We start from the raw sequence: 17,965 nt of genomic DNA on the forward strand, positions 1-17,965 counted from the left end.
GAGAAGGTGTCCTCCAGGGCTTGCAAATTTTGACCCTTCTTGAGCATACATCTTCTGTAGAATTTCTCTGTCGGACTCAGGGGTAGACACAATACAGAAAAAACCGACACTCTCATAGTGGAGCAACAAAAATTCCTATTGAGGTGTATGTACACTCCTATCGTATTGCTAGCGATTACAAGGCACCATCTTTGCACCGACCTCCCAGCCCCCTCTTATCTCTTCAATCATACCGCTTACCACTTTGACTCCTTCATCAAGCAGTAGCAGTCTGGGCATCAATCTCACCAGATGCAGTGCCCGTAAAGCCAGCTCCACCACTGAAATCAAAATCAAACTCCTTCGCCCCCTTGACGGTGACATTACTTCCCCAAAGCTCAACAGTCTGCGTCAACGTAACAGTCGCAACAGTGTTTGCTTGACCTAGAGTATAATCATCAGCCACGGCCTTTTTCAAGATATCTCTAAATTCGGACGTGATACTTACGGACGCCGCCAAAATCGTACGTGAAGCTCGGGTCTGAGCATGACGCAGTCTCGGTCTTAGTCTGGGGGTTGTAGAGGTAGCTGCAGGTCACCTCGATCGGTGCCTCAAGCTCGCTGTTGTGGTACGTCGCATCGACCTTGTATGAGTTGTAGCCGCTGACCGGGTACGAGGCCGAGCCTGTGAAGTCCCAGTAACCGTAGTCGGCGCGGGGGAGAACTGCAGCAGTAGAGGTGGCTGCGAGAGCGAGGACGGAGGTGATTGTGAAGCGCATGTTGACGGTTGTAAAGAAATAGTTCAATGTGAGACTGCTATGGTTCATTCTTTTCAAATTATGGATAAATTGGAATTTAAATAATAAAATCGACCGTTGTATTGCTGTGACATGGAATGGAAGTCGTATTCCCCCCACTTTCACAAACAAAGACGCGGAGGCCATGCAATGATCATCATCACCGCAGCGCGCTAATTTCTCACTAACAGGCGCGCAGAGGGCCAACGCAGCGCTACATCGCCTTACTGCTGCACTTACAGGCATCGTCGCAGGGCGAGCGTTCCGGAATACGAAGGATGGACGACCATTTTTACCTCTGCGGGGGCTAGGATGCACCCGATGGCGTGATGGCCCGCCACCCGTCCCCCAGAAGGCCGCCGATGCTGCAAGGTACTGCAACGGTGCGGCGCAACTCTAGTACCAGGCAAGGTCCGAGATCTGTCAAGCTCTTAGGTGACTGAAAGTGATGATTGGAGGGAAAACAAGATGGTCAGTGATGAAAAAAGTAATGTTGCTTTACAGCGCTGCATAACCGCTAGTGGAGTGTTACTGACCGACTGTATTCAGGGCGGCTTTGGTTGTTACTATTCAGGTGAAAGCGAAACCGAGGTGCCGCCTTCTCGGCCGATAGGTCGTACAGGCTTCGTTGATCAACCAGACCATCGATCGGGTGAAGCGGGCCGACCAGCGTTGTTATGCTAGCAGTAACGTCGCGATTAATTTCCAACCTTAAACTAGGCACGGCGGAAGACTACATGTAAGAGTTCTGCAAGCACTCAAAGACGCCAGCATTCCGCCGCGGTGTGGGTAGGAGAATGCATGCGCTAGAAGAATTGGGGAAAAGTTACCTTTGAATCACGCAGTTTGATGTAGTGAGTGTTCCATATAAAAGCTCTCAATTGTGCGGAGAGTCCTATTCAGGACGAGCCTGGATAAATCGGCTTTCTTCGAGTTGTTATTGCAATGAGGGCCAATTGAAATTGAAACTTTGCGTCTTGCGTTGAGAAATACAATGGACAAAATCAAGCCTTTGTAGGCCTGCTGACTTCTTAATTGCCTTCTCTTGACTCTGTCTAGAGACTATTGCCTTTCAATGAATGAAGCCGGGGATACTTGACGCCCACTTACGGTCTTAATCACAAGGTGGCTCCCATTCCAGTCGTACGCGCCCCCTCGATGCAAGGCCAGCACACTGTGTTTCGGCAATTTCACCATGAACACTTGAGGAGGTTCAGCTATCGTTATCTGATGTACAGAGAGGGTTGGATTCATACCCCTCACACAGTAGCATGTCTTGCTTTTTAACTCATGGAAACTCGTTACGAAGAAAAAGGAGTAACATGTTGAAATTTCTTCACTTTAAGTGATCACACCACTAATTTGGTCTTGTGAACTAGCTTTTATCATACTATCACCTTCTAATTAGCTGCTATGAAGCTCGATCAGCTTCTAAAGAAAAACTCCTTCGATTATCAATCGACTGACATAGATCATTCTTGCCGTTCATGGCACTTTGAAACGTGAAAACTAGAGTTCAAGGTCCGGTCATTTGGCTCAAGAGTTCGGGGTTAAGAGACGCAATCACATTCATAGATTTGATGGATTTGCCTACCATGCCGAGGAAGGCGAAGGTTCAAAACCACAACCTTCATTCGCCTAACACTTCTTTCCACGTTGTAAACCTCACATATAAAACCCATTCGGGTGTTTCGTGCCTACCTATTTTATACAAACATGCCAGCAGCTGTGATTGAGGTTTCCTCCAAGGTGCTTGCGTCTCTAATGCATGATTCGGGCTCGTGAGATAAGAAATATTGAAACTACAAAGATTTCAGAAGAGAGGGATCTGTTCGCAGAGCAAGCGTACAACATGTCTACCGCTTGGCTGTGAGATATGTACTTATTGATCAGATCTTCAGACGATTTGTTTTGCTTTTCATGGGTACAGGGTACTTTCACGTAGGCGCGGGTACTGCAGCATCAGCTGTGCCCGTGGTCATCATCGATGGCGTGTTCTCAGCATAAGACCGATAAGATACTGACAAGACGCTTCCATGATCGATTGCTACTTGTTCATTTATGCGTTTGTTTAATAGTGTCTCAATCTAATAATCATCTGAAGAAGACCCCTGTCTCACAAAGAACAGCACCTTGAATTGAAATCTGATCCATCTGATGTCGAGGTACTTTCAGCAGTCCAGAGAATTTATTCATCTACACTATTCATCCTCCACAGTAGCGAGACGACAGGAATCGACATTCTTGGCCCCGACCAGATCCTGTTTGGCTTAGATACCTTGCTTAATGATTTCAGCGGCCTGTGAGAAAGAAAATAATGTTAGCACACTAGACACATCAATGAAGGAATAATTCAGGCATCAACTCACCTTCTCGGCCAGGGCATAAGTGGGCTGGCAAGTGTTGGCACTCGGAACCATGGGCATGACACTGGCGTCAACGACTCTGAGGTTCTTCACTCCGTAAACGCGGAGAGTCTGGTCAACGACACCACCCAGCTCCAGAGGAAGCATGGACGAAGTGCCCACGGGGTGGTAGTCGGTGGGCGACAGAGCACCGGCGATGTAGGCCTTCAGGTCCTCGTCGGAAGTGACATCCGGGCCAGGGGCGTACTCGACAGGCTCGTACTCGGTGGCCAGCGAGGTCTCGAAGTTGTAGCGGCGGAGGAACTTGATCGCCTCGACGAAGAAGTCGGCCTCGACGGGGTTGCTGAGGGCACGGTAGTCGATCACGGGCTCGGTGTTCCACGGGTCGGTCGTGTTGATGTTAATGGTGCCGCGGCTGAAGGACTGCATCGCGACGGGGCCCTGGGAGCCGTGGTCAGGGACGAGCTGCATGCGGGTGAAGGCGGTGTTCTTGGAGCGCATCTGGGTGGCCAGGATCTTCATCTGCGCCGCGAAGCCGGCGACAACGGTGGAGTCGGCATCGGCAGGGAGCAGGCTAGCGAAGTCTTGCTGCTCCAACTTAGTGGCGAGCTCGTCGGCCTTTCCAGACACGACGGTGAAGGGGAGCCAGCCAGCCAGGTTGGTGAAAGTGAGAGAGTACGGGCCTGTGAAATGCAAGTCGTTGGATGTCAGTCTGGATCAGATACACCTGGTATGCTGGGTTGGATATAACTGACCAGTCTTGTTGGCTGCCCAAACTTCTTCAGCCCAGTCCTTGAACTCGTTGCCATCGACCAGGTCACTCGGGCTCGGGTGAATCGATGCAAGCTTAGACACTGCATCCACATTAGAATCATCAAGTTGCTTCCTTTGGCTCTTGTCACTTACGCGTAATGTTCATAGCAGACAGACTGCTGTGGTCCTGGAAGTTCTGGCCAACACCAGGAAGATCGACGCGGACATCAATGCCTCCGGCCTCAAGAACCTTCTTGGGGCCGATACCACTGAGCTGCAAGAGGTGAGGAGTGTGAACGGTACCAGCAGAGAGAATGACCTCCTTCTTCGCATTGACGGTGATCAGGGTGTTGTTGCTGGACGGAAACACGACGCCAGTGGCAGTGAGGTCGTCGTCGACCACCAGCTTGCGAGCCTGGGTGTCGAGCAGAAGGTGGTAGTTGGGGCGGGTAGCGTTGACGCTGAGGTAGTGGCCGGTACCAGCGTACGAGCGAGTGACAGTCCGGGGGTCCATCAGCGTGGGGAACCAGAAGACACCGGGCTGTCCGGCACCACTGTCGGGAGGGAACTCAACGCCGTCGATCTCCTTGAACGCTTCCACCAGAGGCTTCACGCCGGGGTAGTAGAAGCGAGGCCAGCCAGCATAGATCTCCGAAGAATCACCCCAGTAGGAGGCATCGTACTTGAAGCTGTCGAAGTTGTCGGTCAGCTCGGGAGTGGGCTCGGTAAAGTGGAGGCCCTTTCAATGAAGCGGTCAGCTTGTTGTCTACGCCAGTATCCAAGTCAGGGCGGGTCTCTTACCTTCTTGAAGGACTTCAACATGCCATCCCAGCTCCAGTCAGCGACTCCCTGCTGAGCTTCGGATCCGAACAGGGTTGCCCAGCGGTCGTAGTCCTCGGCGGAACCGCGCATGTTCATCATGGCGTTCACGGAAGAGCCGCCTCCGACTTGCTTGGCAATCCAGACGGTGCCAACTCTTCCGTTCAAGTTGGGCTGCGGCACAGACTCCACGCCAGGCCAGAGGGAGCTCATGAGATTGGCATATCGCGACTCGGTGAAGTAAGCCGCAAGATTCTCTTCCATGTTGCCCCAGTTGCCGGCCTCGAGGACCAAGACGCTCGTTTCGGGGTCCTCAGTCAAACGGTCTGCCAGGGTCAGGCCGGCCGTTCCACCTCCGACAACAACATAGTCGTAGCTTTGGAGCAGCTGAGATGACTTGATCTGGCGGGGGACGGCCAAGGCGTTGGCGACGGAGCTCACTGCGAGGAGAGCTGTGAACGCAGTCCGGGGCCATAGGGGCTGGGACTTGGACTGGCGAAGGAACGGCATGGCGATGAACGAATCTTCGTCGCGTAAGGAGCTGTGAAGAAGAGAGTGGAAGGACCGAGGTGCTCGCAGAAGCCCTTAGAAGCCAGCTCGGTTACGCGAGGGCGGGATAGCCATACTTATACGCGGGTGTCACTCGTTTTCGCATGTTTTCCGACAAGGCAGAGCATTTCCTTGGCGTTGACCCGCGATTGCCTTTTTTGAGCGTCTTCTATGTCACCTGCCATGACTCCTTAATATCGCGCGCTCATGCTTGATTGACCTTCTGGTTTAGGGAACCAATCCGTATCTCGTACCGAAGAGAGGTGAAAGTTGGCACTGCGCCCAGCCGGTTGAGTGGACTACCAAGACAAAAATTGGGGATTCACAACAGATCCAAGCGAAATTATGAGGGCGTATTCTGCATCCTGTCTGTCTAGTTGCTACCAACAACATGTCTACGGAACCAACGGCTGCCGATGGCAATTGGCTCGCCTGTCAGCCGGAACAAGGGCGGTAACGCCGCGCTCCATTCTTTTGCATGTCAGCTGCAGGAACCAACCATGCTCTCAGTTTTATCCACGGATACATAAGCTTAGATAACGAAGAGAAAAGACGGGGCCGCGGTAGCCGAAGTCGGCGAGTAAAAAGGTGTCATTGTTGGTTGGAGCTGATTGATAACCTAATAAATGCAGGGCAGGGATGGCGGAGCCTCTTTTCACCCCCACGGGACCCCCAATATCAACGAATAACAAAACCGCGGGCCCGTTGATTGTCTTCCCCGGCCTATTTGCTTCCGTGAACTTGCATTTGGGCATGTTACCTTGAAAGAAATATGACAAATTGAGAGAATTGACAAATGAATGACAAACCGGACATCGTGGGCAGCATCACCAGGCCAGGGCAGGTCGAGTCTTGGCATTCTACATGGTCGTTCTCCCTCACCTGGTCTGCCCACAAAATGCGAAGAACAGCATTCATGACTCTATCCGTACGACCGCAGCGCCATTTTGATCTTTCAAGAGTGATCTTTCATGACTTGAAGGCTCAGCCTCTCAGGCGGTGAACACGAACTCGAACTTATTGGGGCCCACCTGAGCGTTGGATGTCGATCAAAATCTTTTATGGGTTCGCGCGACTCGCGACCGTCTTTATGTAAGCTCCCACCGGCTTGGCTTCTTTGACGCGCGGGAGGCGGGACCAACAGGAGCGGGCCTCCGTGATACCGATACGGACTATCGTATCCATCTTTGCGGCTGTACAAGAGTATTCGCTCCGGCAGATGCGAACTAAATCGTACCATGATCCATGTAATCATGCGTATGGGGCACTACTAGTCCTGCTGTAAGTGTACACGACCGTAGCAATCGCCAAGAGATATGGGAAACCTTGTTCTCGTTGTAATATCTTTAACTGCTTACTCGCAGCTGCTGTAAAAGGCCGCATGCCGGGAACGCCGCGCATGGCACATATGACGATTGCACGTTCATTTAGTACGTTCGGTTTTGAATGAGATGCGATGCCTTAGCTTAAGCCTATACATCTGATGGCAGACAGGGACGTCTAATGGAGGGGTTATCACAATTAACGTCCTCAAACAAGTCGTGACTTTCACCTCTCTTCTTGGTTATTTTTCCTTTCACGCATATAAAAGATAGAAACGCAGCTGTCGTTGACTCACTCTAACAAGCCAATGCTTTTTCCTGGGCTTCTTGCGATTGGAAAAAAGATGAGATATGCGATCTTCGTCCTTGAAGATCTCTCGCCGCGGCTCCCGTGTGTTCCGCGCGAAGCGCTTTTGCTAGAAGAACTGACAACAATCCGTACCACCTTCCTTCACCTTCCAAGCTTTCCGGATGAGTATTGACAGAATAGTCACCGACTGACAAGAGTTATGTCTTTCCGAACGCTGAATCTGGCCCAGGCAAAGAGACTAGACGTGTGACGCCGTCATGCGCAGCCTTGGGCCCAAAAGAGCATCAAAAGGCACGGAACATGCAGTTCCACTAGCCATGAGGCCCTACTTGATTAACTCATGGCTTGCTTTCGCTATTGATCGCTATTGATTAAGACTTTGCCCCTATTCCATGACCAAGGTGTGCCGATGTTTTCTCCATGAACCATGTAACGAGGAACATAGGTGTTTTCGTTCATAGGCACCACACTATAAAAGTGCGTTCCGTCTCTTCGACGGATCCTATTGCAGAAGCAACCACAAAGAATCGCTCGCAGATATGAGACTTTCTCTATGTGGACTTCTCTCTGATCTATTGGCGTTGGATAGCGAAAGCTTGCGTCGCCAAAAGTTCATTCGAACACGCGCTTCACCCGTAACAGGCATGACTCCGCAGACTTCACTGCTGTCGCCCTTCATTGATTCACAACCAAATCCATGCAACCCGAAACTCTTGGGAACTGATACGTGGATACGAGAACTCCATTTGACAGAAATCGACAAATTTATCTTGTGGTGTAGAACACTCCTTATCTGAGACGCCTCACTACAGCCAACATTCTTCTCATAGACGGTCTTCAAGTTGAGGCATGCGATCTTTATCTTATTGAGATTTACGGTCTAGCCATAATACATGAGACTTCTAGGTGTTCTCCAGTATCATGCTTGTCGAATACGCCACCGAGTCGCTTCATATATGCAAAGGGTTGGTAGGAGCAATGTTGCAACTCGTACTTCCTTTCTCAAATGAGAATCCTCAGATGAGGAAGGAAGGTTTCTTGTTCATCTCAGCTGCATCTACATGTCCTTTTATCTTCGACCCTGATATCCTATCCCTTGATATCCTATCCCTTGATATCCTATCCCTTGATATCCTATCCCTTGATATCCTATCCCTTGATGTCTTACTCCAGTGCCGAACATAGCCGAGAGCATCCCATGTGACAGGCCTAGCCTGTTACAATATAAATGCATGGCTCCCAAGCATTCGCTACTTCGCAGCGCAATATTTCCGTGACGTAATGAAGTTTTCTTTACTTCAAACAACATGAATTCTGCACCATCTGAGAAGTGAATACACTCCTTGAGCATTATGATGTAAGTCATTCCTCCAAGACAAGCTCTGGATCTGCCCTGCTGTTCTTCCCTGTAATCCTTTGACCTGTCGGCGTGAATACCTACAGGACAACACATCAGCACATAATCGCCTGTACCGACAAACGGATGATCCATGTCCACACCCAGGTATAATCTATGCTCAGCATAGTACGAACCATTCGTGACGACGTTCCACTTCATTTGCCCATTAAGAAGAGAGTCGTGCAAGTTGCCGCCTCAGCCCTTGCAATTGAATAATAAAACGGTGTTTACACATATGCTCGGAAGAGAAAACCAAAAGATCCTCGCGCTTTTTCTGGGGTTAAATCAAATCTCGAAGATATGCATTCGCTAAGGGCGTTTCGCCATGTTCACACTTGAGAGAAATAAACGCGCACCCAAAGCATTGATGCTTGGACAGCAACATCACTTCGACCGTCGCTAATGTATGAAGAACAGAATAATCTCACAATGACAGAGTAGGAGCCCCTGCAGGAAAACCAACACATACGCCAGAGATCATCAGACGTAGCGCTTCGCCCCTAGATCCCGGATGGGCTCTGTTGGGAAGGATGTTCAATTGTCACAGAGCTTGTTGGTTCAATTCTATCTCTGTTGCTTGAATCACAAGACAGATGGCGTCTGGATTGGCTCGCATTTTCAAGAGCGGTACATTTTTCCCCCCTAGGCTGCATATATGACAACGGTGTGACGACGGCTCCGTTGAGCTGTTACTGTCTCTCTGGTGCGTGAGCCCATTCCGACTTTGAGGCTGTAGCCTCTGGGTATTCAAGACTAGTTCAGAAGAGATTGAAACGCTATGGACAATTGTGATAGTCAGCCGACGGCTTTCAGAGCGAATCAAGCATTACGCGTCGTGAATGGCTTGTCGGGCTTCTCATTGGTAATGGGGTGAGAGATAGGGGCGGTGCGCCGTCAATTACTGAACGGCAGTAGGTACCAGTCCCAACCGTATTCAGGGCCGCATAACCAAAGGAGGAAAAAAAACCACGATTTTCATGTATGCAGACTTGAACTTGGAGACTTGGTCATGAAATCCCCCGCCTCCCCTGCAGACAGAATTTCAAATGTGTTTTGAGCACGATCACGCGAGAGCGAACTCTCAATTTTCCTTCGCCCGTTCTGATGTCTCCGAATTCAGTGTCGAAGACCATTTTATATCCTCTCGGAGCCTTTGCGAAATTGCACATATACACCCTCGTAGTAGTCGACTAAGGTCTTCCCTGTAGCATGCCTCGCGCCCCAACTTTAAGAGAGACAACGCAGGGAGACCATATGCTGAGCCCTCAAAACCGCAATGGGCAAGCTGCAGCCATCTATGTAAGAGGCACTTGACTGCACTATCGTCCGGCAGAAAGAAAGTAAAAGACCATTTGATAATCTGAGTCATCCTTGTCTTTAGTTTGTTCAAGGTGATTATGAGTTGATTCAAACGCATGGACAAATACGTCCAAATCTAAAGTCTAGCATGATCTACGATCAGATGGGTATCACGAAACGCTGCACAGAAAAGACGCGACTACAAACATACTCGACGTCACAGTCCGTATCCCCAGGAACGGGAAGGCCTCTAATCCGACTTGCCCCGCGCCTTCCTCCGCTTGTCCCTTCTCCTCTTCCTCTTCTTCCTGTCGGCGCTGATCTTTCTCCGCTGCCAGAACATCTCGAACCAGGCAAAGATCCAGGTCCGCATCATAATGATGATCGTGCAGACGACGACGGGGACAGCGATTTGCCAGCTGCGAAAGGGGCTCAACGTTAGCATGCGTCACTTGTTTGTGGTAGCGAGATGATGAATGAGGCGACTTACAAGAAGAGAATGCCCTGCGGCTTTTGGATGTCCTTGAAATTCTCAAAGTTCTGTCCAAAGTAACCGGTCAAGAAGGTCAGGGGCAGGAAGATGATGGTGATGATGGTCAACTGCTTCATGCTCTCGTTTTGATTGGCGGAGATCGTGTTGAAGATGAGGTCGATCAGGTTGTCCGCGGACCGCTTGATCTGCTGCATGGCCTCGGTCGTGATAACGCAGTGATCGAGCACGTCGCCGAGGTACGTGTGTGTCATCGGCGTGACGATAACGCCGCTGGCGGGGTTCTGCAGCTCCCGTGCGGCAGCTTCCTGGCTCAGCGGTGTGCGATGATCGCGCAGGACGTTGACGAGGTTATCGATTGGGTTCAGGAAGGTGAGCATCTTGTTGATTTCCGAGACGCAGATGTAGAGGCTACGCGTCTGCTTCATGTTCGGACTCGTCAGGACGTCCAGTTCGAGGTCGCCAATGACATCGCTGTAGACCGCCGTCAAAGGAATGGCTAGATCGATGATGGCGTCGATAACGGCCTGCACAACCAGTGAAGCGTCGCAGGATTGGCGGAGAATGGTGGCCGGGTCGCCCAGACGGATGGTGATGGGACGCTCAATGTCTTCAGCTGACATTTCGAAAAAGGAGATGACAGTGTTGTCCGAGGTCAGGAAGATGGCGACCTGCTCGGCGGAGACAGCGAGACCGCGGGAGATCAGCGAGGAGTGCCGCTCCATGTACTCGGTGCGCGTCTCGTTTGCTGACGCGTGGTAGCGCTGGAGGGTCCGCACGAAAGCCGTCTCTGGCAACTGGGACAGGTTGCTCGGGTGGTGGTTGAGAGTGTGCCCATACGGAGTGTTGCCAGTGGACACGCCCGTCGCGTTGCCCTTCTCGGGGTCATCGCGCTTATTGCCAGCCCTGGTGAACGCGCGCTTGAGCTTCTTCTTCCTGGACTTGATCGTCCGAATACTCGCGTCGTCATCCGAGTCGTCATCGCTGCTGCTGCTACTACTGCTGTCGTCATTGACCAGAAGCACAAGCTTCTGCAGCGTGAGGACGATGAAGGCGTGGTTCGAATACCAATCCGCCTTTGTCCTGTTGCGCGTGTTCATGATATCCTCAATGGCGAGCTTGTGCAGGCCCTTGTACTGTCCGCATGCCGAGATGACGTCCCAACTGAGTCCGTTGATGTTGATCCAGCGGCACTTGACCCATGGCTCCTGCGGCTTCTTGACAAAGTCGATGAACCCCTCGTTGCCGAAGTTGTGCTTCACCATATTCTCCTGGCTAAAGTCGATCACAGAGATGTCGCAGTCTGCGTGGAGCGTTGGCATCGAGGCGTGGCCTCCATCCAGCTTGTTCGGGTCAAAACCGGGCTCGGAGCCGGGCTGCCATCCTGGACGCGACAGCTCAAAGTCGTCAAAGTCCTCGACGGGCTTGAATGTGCCGGCGCGACGCCGCAGGGGCGAGATTGCTTGGTCGGTCGATGCGCGCGTCAAGGGCACGCCGATGTTCTCGTTGGGCACCGAGATGCGCACGCCTCTGGAGGGCGGGGGCTGGGCGACGACGTCGGCATAGTCGTGGGCTTCGATATCGAGACTCGGGAACTTGACGTGGCGGGAGGAGGGATCGTCGGGGTCGGTTACTGTCTTGGACAGCGGCTCGCCGTAGGAATCGACGTTGCTTGAGGACGACATGGCGACTGGTGAGGGAGCCAAGGGGGACTTGGTCAGGGCGAATTAAACCATCTAAGTATTATTAAAAACGAGGTATCGCGTGGCGCGGCCTGCGCTACCCGTGATGATATTCAGGGACTCGCAACGGGCGCCGAGACAATGTCTTGGGCGTGAGTCGACCAGGGTTTCGGGTGCGCTTGGTGGCGTTTGGATCAGCACTAATCTCAGGGACAGCCTTTCAGCTGCGTCTAGAAGCTGAAAGGGTCCGAGGTGAACGGTAGTTTGTGCATCGCAATGCAGCGATGCTTTCCCTCCAGTGCTGGTGTTGCGATGAGCTGATGCAGGATGCTTGGATGAATGTGGGTTGAATGGATGGAAACCGGACGAGAAGAAGGGATGTCGTGCGATCTTTCGGGAGGGAAGATCCTACCAAGGTTTTTGTTGCCGAGGGGGAACCTGTGGCAGGAGGAATCTTCCAGGTCCAGGCGGGTTATTTTTGTCCGCGCTGGAATTCTGCCCCTAAATGACGTCGCTTGGTAGCGAAACCTCGCTAAAAACCCGCTGCCGCACCTCCACTGGCCATCATCGCGACGCCCATTGGACGCAGACTGAATGGCTGAGATTAAGCTCTCGGTTGGTGCCGCATAGCCGGTCCAAGCTTCTCCTCACATGTGGGTGTTTTTGAAGTGCGGCCAATGATGGTGAAAAAGCTGTCAGTCTAGACTCTGGAGAAAACTTCAAGCTTTTGCCTAGACGTTTCTCCAGATCTCTGTCGGGTTTGTGTGCCGATAGAGGTTGGCAGTGTGGACCAAAGCGGCGCTCTCGGCAAGGCTAAGTGTTGGAGGAAGTGGCTGTTCATCATTGCTTGTGGCCGTCTAGTCCTGAATTCTACATATTTCCTCACGAATCCCATCCAATCCTTAGTAAACCGTCAACCAAAAGATAGCGATACCTCCAAACACCAAGTAACCAGACACCCCATGAATAGAAATGAAGATAGAAATGGAAGCCATTAGACACCGTTGCCGGCGACGATGGTGTAAGTCTCGCTGCTGTCTCCCTTGCACGCCGCAGTGACCAACCGCCCGTTGTTTCCGGGAACGACGCAGGTGGCCTTGTCGTTGACGGGAGTCCAGACGAAGGAGTTGCCCGTGATCTTGACCAGCTGTCCGGTGTTCGTGAGCCCCTCGCCGGCGGCGCGTCCACCGCACGAGAACATGGTGACGGTATCGCCGTCAGCCCGGCGCCCGTCGGTGCTGACGCACCCGTTCGTCAGGCTGCTCACGACCAGCGCCGCGCCGTCCTTGCCGTCGTTGTGCTTGCCCTTGGTCACGATGTCGAACTGCTCGTTGGCCGCCCCGCTGCACTCCACGAGCGAGACCGGGATGAGGTTCTGGCGGAAGTCGCCAGCCGTGGGGTCGATGAAGAGGCACTGGCCGTTGGGCGCGCGGATGAAGGCTTTGATGAAGGAGCGTGTCGCGGTGTTGTCGAATTCGTTGGCCTCGGCCGCGGCGGTTGGGTTGAGAGTGCCGCCGGCACGGGAGACGGGGACGGGGGTCGTGGGGTTCGAGGCGGGGATGTTGCCGTTCTTGGCGCCGTTGTCACCACCGGTTCCGGCTGTCGGGGCGGCGGATGAGGCTGGTGCAGCGGCAGCAGGGGCGGTCGTTTCGGGCTTCGCGGTCGCGGCAGGTGCCTCGGCGTTTCCTTTGCCAGGCTTGACGGTCGCCGTGGCGGTCATGGTGATGGTGGCATCCTCGCCGCCGCATCCACCCGCAGCAGGAGCCTCAGTTGCAGCCGGAGCAGCATTCGAGGATTCCGGCTTCTGAGCGCCGTTCTGTCCGTCATTGTTGGTGTTTTCGTTGCCTCCAGTAGCACCTCCAGCACTGCCGGCCGCTCCTCCAAAGGTGAAGGCCTGGTTCTGGTCACTGACGTTGCAATCCGCAATGTCCACGACTGCACCCTTGACGGTGAAGCACTTGCCCTTGTCGTTCTCGGGCTGCAATGCCAACGGGCCAGCACCACCGCTGAAGGTGAAGAGCTGCGAGTTGGTCACCTGGCCTCCACCATCCGCTCGTCCGCCGCAAGAGAAGAGCAGGACCTGGTTTCCTGCCGCGCGGCGAGGGTCGAAGTTGGCGCAAGCTTGCGTCTGTTCGCTGTCAGTTACTATCTCTGGAATTCGTTATCGAGAACGTGACTCACCAAACTGCTGACAATGAGCGCCGAGCCCGCCTGGTCATTGTGCTTTCCAGCCGTAATGACGTCCCAGCCCTCGCCGTCCTTGGTCCCGCACTGCGCAACCTGGATGGGCGTCAGGTTCGCGCGGAAGTCGCCCGACAGCTTGTCGACGAAGAGACACTTCCCGTCGGCCGTCTTGATCTGGACGTTGGAGAAGGCCCGGGTAGCGGTGGCATCGCGCTGCTGAGCCTCCTTGAAGGCGTCCTCGTTCAGCTCCGTGACAACTCGGCGCTGGACGGGAGTGGCGGAAACAATAGCCGCGGCATAAGCCAACAGAAGAGCCGATTTGGAAACCATGATGACCGAAGAAAGAGTGAAGGTAGGTAAAGTTGAATGAATGAGTGTAAGCGAAAGTGAATAATAGCCTGCTCAGCAGGGTTAGAGACAAGAAGCGAATGGAGGAAAGAAAGGAATGAAGACCACGAAGAAGAACCACAGTCGATGTAGCGATGCTTCCAAAAGAGAACTCGAGGTATGGTTGGGTCGGCCGCATGGCAGACCTTATACTCAACCTCTCGTGGGCCGCAGCCATCCGTCATCTGTCAGCCGTCATCCAAGCGCCATCCCATGAAGCCTCTCGAGAAAGCCATCGCGCCTCCTTTCATCTTGCCATCCCATGTGCATCCTGCGCGTGTTCCCCCAAAGCGCCCAGTTTGAACAGGGTTTCAGGATCTTCCTGCCTGCAGCGTGGTTTCGTTTGGTGGCCTGGGCCCGACAAGTCGCGACCTGTCAGTGGGCACTAAGGTAGGTAGGCAAGGTCAGTTGGCCTGCTGTCGCCCGCAGTCACCCCTGTAGCACATCACTGAGCGGCCGTCCGAACACTCGTTCAACGGGTAGCTCGGAGCTACAGCTGGTGGTGCAGACAGAAACAGCCTCCGTCGTCCTCGAGCTTGGTTGCCGTCTTTCGCGGTAGAGATGGAAGCCCAGGGGTTCAATTACGCGCAGGACAGGACGAGGGGGACTGTTGGTAGGGATGGCCCGGCGCGTGAAACGGCTCGTGTTGCAGGGCGGCAGATCCTGAAGGGATGGCGCGGTGCTCGTGGCGGAGAGATGAGACGGAAAAGGGAAAAAGGGGAGAAATCCCATCGCGGCGAGAATTAAGATAAGGTCCGCGCTTGTTCGACCCCTGCCTCCTGGGGCAATGATTGGACGGGAGCGCTGCCGGACGCGTGGGGTCTCGGTCGGTGCCGGCGGGCGGGGGGCTTGGTGGGCGCTTGCCGGACTGTCGGGCCATCATCCACGTACCTTAACTTGAGGTGGTGTAGAACCCAGCTTGCGGGTGCTACTTTAAAATGGCCATGTGCCTGGAGATCATTTCAAGCTTAATGTTTGACTTGAGCCTCGTCAGACAAGCGCCCAAGTGTGACTCGGGTGTTGCAGTGTCAGTCGGGAAATTGCGTCTAGCATTTCTCGGCCATGCCATCGATGACATCGACGAGTACCACATACGGGATCGATGCCGCGGTGGTCTCCGAACGCGCGTAGGATATTTATGAGGATTATTAGTATTATTTAGATTGTGACATTTCAGTCCGTCATCAATCATCCTTGCATATGCATAGCTAAGCTCAATGCTCCCTGATTTTAGACTCCTGTCATCCCATATTGACTTGACGTAGTTCATTGCGTCCCCACTCTATCATACGTTGGATGCCGACCTTAATGCGGCTTTGGCGGTGGGACCCAGTACCTTTGAAGAGCGAGTTAGCGGACAGGTGTGATCATCAAGGCATTCAAGATCGGGTACTCACTTGCCGTATAACGCATTCCATCCAGCCTGCACCAGGCTGTCTTTTCCTGAACGGTCGCCGGAACCAGTCCAGTACATCAGACCACCCAGCTTCTTCATCTTGGCGTAGTTCGCCTTGAGGGTCACGACTCTCGGCGTGTCGAAAGTGACGAAGCCATTCACCGGGTCGACGTACGAAGCAGCGATGGCCGTCTCGTCGACGGATGCCTTGTCGACCCACTCCTGCGGTAGCTCGCTGTAGTCCATCTCCCCCGATCCTGTCGGGCTCTGTCCGGGACCCTTGGCCGACGGGAACGTCCGCGCGTAGACGGGAATTCCCATGACAATCTTGCGGCTTGGGAATCCATTAGCCGTCAGGTACTCGACGCCGTCTGAGCAAGCAAGCTTCAGCTCCGCATCCTTGGTAGCCAGTGTTGAGGAGGCAAAGAGCTGGGCGTGGTTGCCCGACACAGACGCCCAGGGACCCGTCAGGTCGTAACACATGAGGTTCATGTAGTCGAGCACAGCGGCCGCTCGCTTCGCGTCAAAGTTCCTCAGCGTCCACTGCGCCGGCGGGAGCGCAGAGGTCAGCTGATACCTGCCCGCCGGCATCTCGGCACGGACGGCCTCAAGGAGGGCAATGTAGTTGCTTCCCATGGTCGGGTCAGTAGGATGCTCCCAGTCAATGTCGACACCATTGAACTGGTACTTGTCGACGAACTCGTGGATTTCCTTTGCGAAGCGGGTGCGGGCTTCGGCGCTCGCTGCCATGACGGGGAACTCCCTGCTATTGTTCGCACCGCCGACGGAGATGAGGGTCTTGAGACCAGGGTTCGCCGCCTTCACCTTGGCCAAAGCCATGAGGGCCCCCGGTGAGCCATCAACCACTAGATCATTGTCGGCGTGGCTGTCAATGGCCTGCAGAGACCCATCCGTGTTGACTCCAATGAAGGAGTACAGGACGTGAGTGACCAGGTTGAGCTCCATCTTGGCAGGCGTCTGGCCCTTGTAGGCGTGCCAATTGGGGTAGTAGATCATGTTGACGAAGCCGTTGTCGCACATGACGGGCTGTATGAAGCTGGAGACTGTGATGATGCTAAAGATGAAGAATGCCAGGCGGCTCAGCGATGTTGATGCTGATGTTGATGATGGGGCGGCGGCGCGGGGGAGGGGGAGGGGCGGCCTGGCGGCCGTCGCGGGAGCTGCCGTCATTTTGTAGGGGTCGTCCTGGGGCGCTGTGGGGTACTGACGTCGTGGGCTTAGGGGCTGTGCCTGCCGTCCTTCCCGCTGTGTGGTGCCTGAACAGCTCGCTATTGGGGGAGAGCTACAGCTGTGTGTGGGGCGCCGAGCTGACCAGGTGAGGCGGCACGGGGAACTTCTGCCGGAAGGAGAACGTAAGTTCTTCCTTCCACCTTCAAGAACCTGTTTTCAGGAGACGTTCTTTCAGAATTTTCCTTCTGGAACGTGTCGACAACCAATTTCCCACTTGACAGTATTCCGTTTCCGTGCTTCGAAACAGAGATTCTTATACCAGCGTCGAGGTGAGATTGCCTCCAAACCCGACAGTCCAGCGCCGAGAGTTCTTGATTGACGATTTGATTGCCGGCAGATATCCGGGCGAGACAGAGGTCGTGAATTCCGGAAGATGCAACCCCGAATTAGCCGCTTCGGCCGTTCCTGAGCGATGATACCTTGAGACACGCGGCACAGTAAGTGCAAACGCGGAGACCAGTCGGCCGTGGTCCTGATCGGGCGGGACGGCAGATCGGCTGCCAGACCGCGATAGTCTTGTCTTGTCAACTCGTGTCAACTAAACCACCAAGACCGTGCGGTGAACAACAAGCGAAAGAATCGAACAGAAAAGAGAGGCTGGTTATGGGCCAAAGATCTAAGAGGTTTCCCTTTTACTTATAAGGGACGCACAACTGCAAGGTGCACGATGTCGACTCTCCGACTTGGCGAGGTCCATGCCCTCAGGACAAGCCCACGATGCCCGCTTCACCTTCAGAGGCGCATGCAGGACGGACGATGCCATGGCCCTGACAGCACGAAAGGCTGAGAGGGAAGCTCTCGGTCGCCCCCCAACATCAGAATGCCTTTACGTATGCGCACCAGGAATAACAACACGGCATGCGGTCAGCATCCGCTCAGGGACATCAGCCATATTCGGTGCCTGGAAGGCATCGTGAAGTGGGCAGGCGCCATCGCCCGTCCACGGATTCGAAATTACGGCCTTTCGGCCGACGCATTTTGC

The 17,965-nt window shown here is 53.7% G+C and overlaps 5 protein-coding genes across 5 annotated transcripts; all 5 read right to left on the reverse strand.

Annotated features, from left to right (window-relative positions):
• Positions 1–256: 256 nt before the first annotated feature.
• CGGC5_v001908 (uncharacterized protein) lies at positions 257–758 on the reverse strand (the record flags this gene model as incomplete). Its single annotated transcript, XM_032028920.1, has 2 exons — positions 257–423; positions 488–758. The coding sequence occupies 2 exons, from the start codon at positions 756–758 to the stop codon at positions 257–259; spliced, it is 438 nt and encodes a 145-aa protein (XP_031891432.1).
• Positions 759–3,046: 2,288 nt separating this feature from the next.
• xptC-9 (Dehydrogenase xptC) lies at positions 3,047–5,224 on the reverse strand (the record flags this gene model as incomplete). Its single annotated transcript, XM_032028921.1, has 5 exons — positions 3,047–3,076; positions 3,146–3,825; positions 3,898–3,996; positions 4,049–4,634; positions 4,697–5,224. The coding sequence occupies 5 exons, from the start codon at positions 5,222–5,224 to the stop codon at positions 3,047–3,049; spliced, it is 1,923 nt and encodes a 640-aa protein (XP_031891433.1).
• A 4,619-nt stretch (positions 5,225–9,843) lies between these two features.
• corA (Cobalt/magnesium transport protein CorA) lies at positions 9,844–11,768 on the reverse strand (the record flags this gene model as incomplete). Its single annotated transcript, XM_032028922.1, has 2 exons — positions 9,844–10,012; positions 10,084–11,768. 2 exons carry the CDS (start codon positions 11,766–11,768, stop codon positions 9,844–9,846), a joined length of 1,854 nt encoding a protein of 617 aa, XP_031891438.1.
• A 991-nt stretch (positions 11,769–12,759) lies between these two features.
• CGGC5_v001911 (uncharacterized protein) lies at positions 12,760–14,279 on the reverse strand (the record flags this gene model as incomplete). The annotated part of the gene is made up of 2 exons (XM_032028923.1): positions 12,760–13,893; positions 13,947–14,279. 2 exons carry the CDS (start codon positions 14,277–14,279, stop codon positions 12,760–12,762), a joined length of 1,467 nt encoding a protein of 488 aa, XP_031891439.1.
• A 1,362-nt stretch (positions 14,280–15,641) lies between these two features.
• On the reverse strand, positions 15,642–16,923 carry CGGC5_v001912 (Endochitinase 42; the record flags this gene model as incomplete). Its single annotated transcript, XM_032028925.2, has 2 exons — positions 15,642–15,672; positions 15,734–16,923. The coding sequence occupies 2 exons, from the start codon at positions 16,921–16,923 to the stop codon at positions 15,642–15,644; spliced, it is 1,221 nt and encodes a 406-aa protein (XP_031891646.2).
• Positions 16,924–17,965: the final 1,042 nt, after the last annotated feature.

Source organism: Colletotrichum fructicola, assembly GCF_000319635.2.
Source record: "Colletotrichum fructicola Nara gc5 chromosome Unknown KSG_Nara_v1_contig01, whole genome shotgun sequence".
Classification (NCBI taxonomy): domain Eukaryota; kingdom Fungi; phylum Ascomycota; class Sordariomycetes; order Glomerellales; family Glomerellaceae; genus Colletotrichum; species Colletotrichum fructicola.